The 9,055-nt window shown below is 36.2% G+C and overlaps 1 protein-coding gene across 1 annotated transcript; it reads right to left on the minus strand.

The window, feature by feature from the left end:
• Nucleotides 1–4,703: 4,703 nt before the first annotated feature.
• LOC140817288 (NDR1/HIN1-like protein 26) lies at nt 4,704–5,885 on the minus strand. The gene has a single exon (XM_073176930.1). It carries the CDS (start codon nt 5,813–5,815, stop codon nt 5,177–5,179), a length of 639 nt encoding a protein of 212 aa, XP_073033031.1. The 5' UTR covers nt 5,816–5,885; the 3' UTR covers nt 4,704–5,176.
• Between the last annotated feature and the right edge of the window lie 3,170 nt (nt 5,886–9,055).

A 9,055-nucleotide genomic window follows, 5' to 3' on the forward strand; every position in this document is an offset into this window, starting at 1 on the left:
TGTGTGGTTAAGCTGTGAGGAGCAGTCTGTAAAATCCAGTGGATACAACCTGACGATAATCCGGTCAAAGAGGTAAAATGCATGTTTTTAGGCTATATGCTTTTAAAAACAGGCTCGATAAGTAAAACAATGTCACGTACTATAATTATGAGGATTGAAGATATTTTTGGAAATTTTTTAAAAACAATGGAGAGCTCTAACAAAGATTTGAAAGGATGAGGAGTAAGGAGAAAGTTGAGTTTGGAGATGAGGAGTTATTGCAAGTTTGCTCTTACTTATTTGAAGAATTTATTTTTTGCCCTCTCCCAATTTTTCAGCTATGTGCATGTGTCGTGCCTGTGCCTGTGCATGTGCATACATGCATGTAAAGCGTTATTTTAGTTTATGTAACGTCCGAAAAATCAGTCCACGTAAACCACATGCATGCAAAAATATTTTAATTGCTTAATTGTTTTATTTAATTGCTTTTAAATGCTAGCATGATGTTTATTATATGATTAAATATAGGATTGCATGATTAAATGATTATGTGACATGTTTTCATGAAATTAAAGATTTTGCACGAATATTCGATAATAGGTAGGGGGAAGGAGACCGGGGACGACCAAGACAAGAATATGTATTTTTATTTAAATAGTGGCAATGCTTCCTAATATGATTAAAAATGATTTAATTTTCCTAAAAAAATTGGAGTTCGAATTTATTTTACGAGTTGAGCTCGATTTTTCCCGAGAAGCCGGTTTTGGGCAAACAAGGAGTTTTAAAAGATCAAAAATATTATTTTGAGAAAATTTATTTTATAAACTTTTATTATTTAATTAATTAAGTGTTATTGGGCTCAATTTAATGATTTAAAGAAGGCCCAATTACCCTTAATCATACAAGCCCAAACCAAAGCCCATTTAACTTGTTAAATTAATTATAAATAAGTGATTTAGGTTTTGAAAACACCACAACCCTTGGCACCTTTCAGCCGAAAATTTCACACACAAGCACATACTGATTTTCGAAATTAAGGAGGAGAAAAAGGCTAGGAGTTCTTCGTCGTCCGGTCGTCCAACGTCGCACCCTCGCCGAAGATCGTATAATCGAGCGTTATAAACGCAAAGGCACGTTTCCTAAACTTTTTTTAACATCATACAAATCATAATATGCTTGATTTAATTGTTTATGCATGAAAAATATGTGGGTTCGATTATTTTACGGTAAGTTGCGTATTTTTAAAGTTTTAATGATTTTACAATTATTTGAAAAATGATTTTGATTCCAATGAGTACGCTGCCAAAACATGTTAAAATATGATTAAAATATTAGCAAAACATGTCAATTTTAACAAGAAAATCATGCTGGAACCGTAGGAAAATTTAAAAATAGGAACCGTGAGTTTGTTGGAGTCTTGTGGGCATGTTATTGATCCAAGGGGCTTGTTTCTTTGCATGGGGGCTTGGGGCTCGACCAGGGCTTGGGGTTGGGTCCTAAGGGTCGTGGTCTAGGGCTGGGTTGGATCCTAGGGCGGCTAGGTACGTGGGAGTGGCTAGGGAAGAGTCCTAGTGAACTAGGACTCTCCCCCAAGCTTGTGCGCGGCTGTTATGGTTAGGGAGAGAGGGCAAGAGGGCTAAGGGCGAACCAGGCTGGTCAAGCAGGGTCTAGGGTAGAGGGTTAGGGTTCGGATCAGGGTCTGGTGCAGCCTGGGCTCGTGGTGGCTCGAAGGAGATGAAGGCCGAGACCTCAGGATCAAGTGGAAGCTAGCGCGCAGGTTCTAGTTTTTTACTTCAGGTGGATCGCTACTGGGTTCAGGGGCTAGGCTAGGTCTGGGTAGGTCTGGGCATGGTCCAGTGATGGTGGGGGTCGTGAGGGCTCGGTGGGGGCTCGGCTGGAGGTCTCCTGGTGTGCTAGGAGTCTTGGTGAAGAGTAGGAGAGTCACTCACACACGTACAGAATTGTGGTTCGGTTCCAGGGGCTTTAGCGTGGGCCAAGGCCGGGTTCTATTGGCTAGGCTTGCACAGTAGGGTCCCTAGAAAGGTTGGCTAGGTTTTGGTTCAAGGTGGCTCGGGCGTGGCTCGGGTAAATTAGGAGATAGCTCGGTGTGTTCGGTTAAGGGTCAAAAACGAGATTTTAAGAACTAAAAATAGAACCATGGGTCCACGGGTGTGGCTCATGACTTGGAAGGGTAGGATAAATACTAAAAATGTTATTTTTAAAATTTGGGATCAAAATAACGAGTTTCGGAATTTTCCGGGATTTAATCGCCGCACAAAACGTTAATTAACGAATTAATTGAAACGCCTATTTTTAAGCTTTATAAAATTAGAAAAATTAGGTTTAAGCTTAAATAATTATTAAAAGTCTAATTTTTTAATTTGGGAATTTTATATTAAGGTTTGGATTAATTCGGGATTAAAACGCGTTAATACGTCTTATTTAAAGATTAAATTTAAAAGTCATCGATTTAAGCCAAATAAAAATATGAGAAAATTCATGTAAGTTTAAATAATTATTTAGAATAATTCCATGTCATTAAAAGTGAGAAAAAGGTAAAAATGAGAATTTTTACGTCCAGGGGCAAAACGGTCTTTTTACACTTAAGAAAATATGATAACGCTTGGCAGCGTCCCGAAGGATCATAATGCATGTAAAATGATATTTTATGATTTTTTTATGATGATTTTAATGATAATGTGTATTTTTACGATATATGGTAAAGCTATGCAATTTCTACTGTCTAAAAATGCTATTTTTGGAAAGCTGTCTTATTTTATGATTTTTAAATAAAATGAAAAATATTTTGAGGGATGTGAATTGACTGTGACAAAAGATATGATATATGATTTATGATTTGTGGGGGATCCGTTTATGTTGAGGACGGTGAACTTACAATTTTGTGGGAATGTCGTGAGGGGAAAAGGCCCCAGAGGGAGCCCATTTACGGGAGAAGGCCCCAGAGGGAGCCCGTCTATGGGAGAAGGCCCACGAGGGAGCCCCGACGATCGTATTTTCACGGTGTAGCCTAGTGCACACCCCCATGGGCCATGTGGAGCTAAGACTGCAGTCGACCAAATGATAAAAGCTAGTCACTTTCAAGGATCAAACTTCACCCAAAATGATATATGATTGAAAGTTTTACGATTTTAATGATTTTATGATATATGATTCATGATGATGATTATAGCTTATTTTAAATGATTTTTAAAAGATTTATTTACGCTTAAAGTTATTTTAAAATGATTTTACTAGTTATGATTTAATTATGCTCAAATGATTTTTAATGGTATATTATTTTCAAAGGATTATTTTAAATAAAAATATGATTTTTAAATATATGTGGATGTATAAGTATTATTTGTTATCCATGTTTAGAACGTGTTGAGTCTTTAGACTCACTAGGTTTGTATGATGCAGGATTTGATGATTTTGGAGGCGGTGACGATTGAGTCGATCGAGTACAGCAGTACACACCCAAGGGCCTTTATGTTTCCGCACTAGCTAGATAGATTTAAGGATTTAAAGATTTTGCTAATGATTTTTATTAAAGTTATTTTTATGCTTTATTGCTAGCCGATCTTTTCGAAGGTCGATTTAGCAATTTTGGTTAACCGATGATTTAGGATTTTATTTCTTGCACTTGAGATTTAAATTAAGAAATTATTATGATTCATGATTTTGTTAAATTATTTAATTTAGTTTAGCATTTAGAATTTATGATTTAAGATTATAAAAAAAAAAAATTAGAGGTCGTTTCAGTTTAAGTGAAAAATAATATTAAATCTTATTTAAGTTATATTTTAAAATTAAAATTCGTTAAATTAAATAAAGCTGGTATTCGAATCACAACATTAATTTAAAAATCGAACTTAAATCTTTTATCATAAAAAATATTTTTATAGTAATCACCATATAATTGTGAAACAACATTTTTTTTAGATCAATAAAATTTGACTTCAATATATATACGCACAAAGAAAAGAATAAATTCTATCATCCAATAATTCACATAAATCCACAAAATATTAATTGGATAAAAAGTATATGTAAATCACAAAATCTCATATAAAAGAAAATCTTTAAATTTAGACTCCAGTGGAATAATATTTATTGTAGTAAAAACTTAAACGGGTCAAATGTTTTAGGTATTATAGAATTCATCCCGACCCATACTTGTCCAAATACCAAAATTGAATACACATTGTCCGTCTCATCCTCATTTAACACTACTCAAAAACCCGATCCAAACGAGATAGGTCCGAATCAGATACTTATTCTATTCGTACATATTGTCATCCTTAAACATGACATATTTTTTTCAACATTATTTTCGAAAAATACATTTCATGAAAATATTACTAAACGTCTCCATGAACTCTTAATCAATACAAAGATGAATTAAAAATAAAAGAAACATGTTCACAAACTATAATGAATTTGATCCCAATGAGATTCAACATGAACTTGTTGCACAAGGGCCCATGAAACTTTGTTTGATTTTAATGATACAAAAATCTATAAAATGGAGAAATTAAAGCAGCCGCAATTGTTACATTTTCCGCCTTTTTAACTTTCAGTTTGCAACAAATATTCTAAGAATGATTTGTACAAATATCATTATTTATATAATATAAAATATGTACGAGAACAATAGTATTATGAGACGTATGAAAATTATTCAAAATTTAAAGACAATGATTCAAAGAAAGTGTAACACAAGATCACTCAATAATTATCCTCAAAATTGCTAATATTTTATTGCAACAAAAAAGAGAAATAACCAAACTCTAAAAGTGAAACCAAACCAATCTTGGTTGTTCTACATAGAGAGAGAGAGATCGAATTGATCTCCATTGTTCCTTAGAGAATAAAACAAGATTGTATATACCTAACACGAACTTTTGATTACCATTAATACGAACAATATACGTATCTTGTCATTTAAATTACAATTTTATGAAAAGTTTTAATAATTTTTCATGCACAATACTCGAACATATATATGTTCTGTAACAAAATTCAAGCTCCAATCTTGAATAAAAGCTACCAAGCTTCTTGCTTATTTCTTGCTTCCCGGTATTCGTATCAAGTTCCTAGCATCTCGAAGCAGTATATAGAGTTTCGATATAGACGGAAAAGGTCATTTAACATGTTCATGTACTGAAAAACTTGAATCTTTGGCTTCATCAGCTCTTCAAACCGTAGTAGAACATACCGTGCCTTGTCTGGAACTCAACGGCGGCGACGGTATCGCCCCAAACGGCATTACAGTAACACAATCCACCATAAACCTGTACCTCCCCGAAACCCAATTCCCCACCTTCCACCTAAGCCTCCCATTTCCTTTAAAATTCAACACCAATTTCCCTGTACCCGTGTCACGCTGAATCTCATACGCGAAAGACGGTGACACTGGCAGCTGGACTCCGGCCAAGGACGCGCTAAGAAATGTGGTTTCCTCGTGGCCTTGGTAGAACGGGGAGATGGATGTTTCGGGGGTGATCTTTTGTCTTTTATAGGAGGCGTAGAGATGGAATTCGTCGTAGAAGATGCCGACTTTCTTGTTGGGATTTGTGGACTGGAGAGTGAGCTGGATGGAGGAGTTGAGGAGGGATGGGGAGGCGAGATTGAGCTGGTTGACGTCGGCTTGTGTGAGGGAGAAATGGGGCTTGGTGGGGTGGAGGATGAGCCAGACGAGGAGGATGAGGGAGAGAAGGAGGAGGAAGATGGTGGTGAAGTAGAGGTAGAGTTTCTTGTTGAATCTGCGAGAGCCGGCGAGCACTGTGTGTTTGTCTGCGCAGTGCTTGGGGGATTTTACGTGGATTTGAGACATTTGGTATGCCGTGGGAGTGAGTGAATAATGGGATTTCCCTTTGTTTATAAAGGGCTTCTTGGGTTGAAAAAGGTGCAATCATTTTGGTGCTAATTAACAGCTCTCTAGACTCGCTGTTCGATGGAGTTAATGCTAACTTATTATTGTTAGAGTAGATGTCCTGCAAGCCAACGGTTGGCTAGAGAATTTATTGACTCAAGTGAAATAAACAATCTTTATTTTAATATAATTTAACTTTTAATGGTTTCGTAATACTTTATCTGTATACCCATGCAAGCAGCATAGATAAAGTCCTTGATTATGCTTTAATACAAATGAATCGTAATTCGATGTTGAAACTCATTTGTAAACATTCTAAATTCGTTCCTAGTCGATTCAGCCGCCTAAAACATGGATAAAGGTCGCTTGAGCTCGAGACTAGCATCTGTGATGTTGTGTACCGCGTTTCTTGGTAAGGGCATAGAGATGTCCAAACATACAGATGGGTAGTCATATGATGATTATACCGAACAACCCTCCCTCGGACTTTCCAGTGGTTATCATTCATCGAGAGGATAAGTCCGTGGTTATGATTGTACACCATTAGTCCTTACGACCCGGGACAACACTGAGGCTCTATATGCTAGGGCTGTGCTTTGCCTCGTTTACCGGCTCCAGGAGAGTCATCAGGTGGCGAGGTTGGGTACAGTTGCGACACTTATAGGAGCCAGTGCATTGTAGTCGGGGATTCACCTCTCACCTACGGGTGTGGATATCCTATGTGATCTAACGAAATAATAGTGCATGGAATCTCTGGCCAGAGTACGAGATGTACGTTGGAGAAGGAGTTCTCCAAATAGTACACGCGATGCCACTATTATAGTTATCACATAGTTATCGAATTAATATGCAACCCTCGATGAACCAATGGTTGCAGATTCGATCGGGATATATGAGATGAAGGGACTGTACTGTACGTTAATCATAATCGACTGGTTCTTGCAGGCACTATCAGTGATACCTAGGTTATCATGGGGCGATGCTACTAGACGCTCTTACCATGATCTGATGGGTTCAATCAGAAATGAGTTCTGACATTCTTGATCAAGGTGTTGATGAAAAGAATGGGGCTAACTAGGGTAAGCCCGAATAAAGGATTCTGTCCTGAATCACAAAGAGTTGTGAACCCACGGCTAGCTGTATCCCTGAACCATTGAGGGTCACACAAGTACTGGATTGTTTGTTCCCGTTGAGAGAATAAATTCAAGAAGTTGAATTTATATTATATAGTAAATTCAAGGAGTTGAATTTATGATAATTAAATTTTGAGAGAATAAATTCAAGGAGTTGAATTTATAAAATTTGTGAATTTAATTTATTAAATTCAAATGTTGGGTTTATTAAATATTAAATTTTGGAGGTGATAAAAATTCAAGGAGTTGAATTTATAATTTAAAGAATAAATTCAAGTGTTGAATTTATAATGTATTTAATTTATTAAGCTCAAAAGTTGAGTTGATTAATTAATAAATTAAATATGGTGGGTATTATGTTTAATGGGCTTGTAAGAGTACAAGTCCAACATAATAAATAATTAAAGTTTTAATGGATCTTGATTGAATTAATTAATTTAGTTGGACTAGCTCAATTAATTAAATCAAGCCCATTAATGTTAATTATGTAATTAGGTTATTATTTTATTATAAATAATACTAAACCTAGCTACCACAAGAGGACTTACGTGAGCCTCCTCTCAAACAAAAATAAAATTTTCAAATCTTCCGCTGCGTTTGGGCGCGTAGAAAACCAGATCCAACAGTGGTATCAGAGCCAGGTTTTTCTAAATCGTATGGTTTTGATATATTGAATAATTTATTTCTAACCACACAAGAAAATTTTTCAGAAAATTATGGCACCATGAAATTTTATTTTTCAGATTTTCGAAAAAAAAATATATATTTAAATCTGCCCGGAACTGTTCCGGGCAGTCCGTGCGCGCAGGGCCGCGCACGGCAGCGCGCAGCGTGCGCGCAGGCGCCGGACGCCTGCGCGCCCCGCGCTAGCGCCGGCGTGCGACGCCTGCGCGCGGCGTCGGCGCGCCTGTGCGCGTTCTGCGCGCACAGGGCCGCTGCCGCTGCCCGAAACGTTCGGGCAGCGGGCGGGCGGCTGCCCGGGAGCGTCTCGGGAAGCGCGCTAAATAATGGGCTTGAATTGTTTGGGCCTAGAGTGCAATTTTCTGATTTTTCAAATTTTTGGGTAAAATTGATATTTTTGAAAATTGGTTCAATTTTTATTTCGGAAAATTGATTTTTAGAAAATTAATAATTTTCTTGTGAAATAAATAATTAGAATATGATTTTAATTATTTATGGTAAAAATGAGTTTTTACAAGAAATCAATTATTATTGATTTATTTGAAAATTAAATAAAGGAGTTTATTTAATTTATTAAATCTTTTAATAATTGTGGTGGTTTGTGATAAATTATTAGATATGTGATTTATCAATTAATTAAATTGTTTAATTAATTGATGTTAATATTTGATATTAAATGCATGAAGGATGATCGAGAGCCTTGACCAATATGTTAGGTGTATGTTAGGATATTTTACTGTTTTTATTCATTTTGTTAATATTTGATATTATTAAAGTGGGCCTGGTTTATGGTCCGTTCCACCCCCATGAGATGTATCCCTTATGTGTCATGGCTATTTAAATGTAATTATTAGAAATAGTGGGAGATCAAGATTGGAAGATGGTGGGCCCGATGAACGAGATGAAGACATGTAAAATATTGGAAGCTTTTGTAATAGTTGCATTTGCATCCCTGCATTCACCTAGGTTTGGACCTGGATCCATGTATGGCTCACATGGATCTAATAGTGATGGCGATCGATCATCCTTATTTATTGTTGAATGTCATATTATGATATATGTGATATATAGTAGTATGCATGTATGCATATTATTAGATAATATAGTTGCATGAATCCGGCAAACATACAAACTCGTGACACGCGATTTTCAAATTAAAATGATGAGACAATTTTTAAATTAAAATCCCTCATTTTGAATATGATTCAAAATTTATATCAAACCGGAAAAGTAAAAATTAAAAGAGTTTAATTTTTTCTTGCCTTCCATCAACCGTGGTTGCATGTTGATCGCTACCCGCGGACATTGTCTGGCTCATATTATTGGGGAGGCATGTACGCCGGAAATCTGTGACTTCCACCGGACATATGATGTGAATTGAGTGGAA

Source organism: Primulina eburnea, chromosome 16 (genome assembly GCF_022965805.1).
Source record: "Primulina eburnea isolate SZY01 chromosome 16, ASM2296580v1, whole genome shotgun sequence".
Taxonomy (NCBI): domain Eukaryota; kingdom Viridiplantae; phylum Streptophyta; class Magnoliopsida; order Lamiales; family Gesneriaceae; genus Primulina; species Primulina eburnea.

Bases quoted from the DNA above. Each gene is read 5' to 3' on its own strand.
- LOC140817288 (XM_073176930.1), bottom strand. From the start codon at position 5,815: ATGTCTCAAATCCACGTAAAATCCCCCAAGCACTGCGCAGACAAACAC.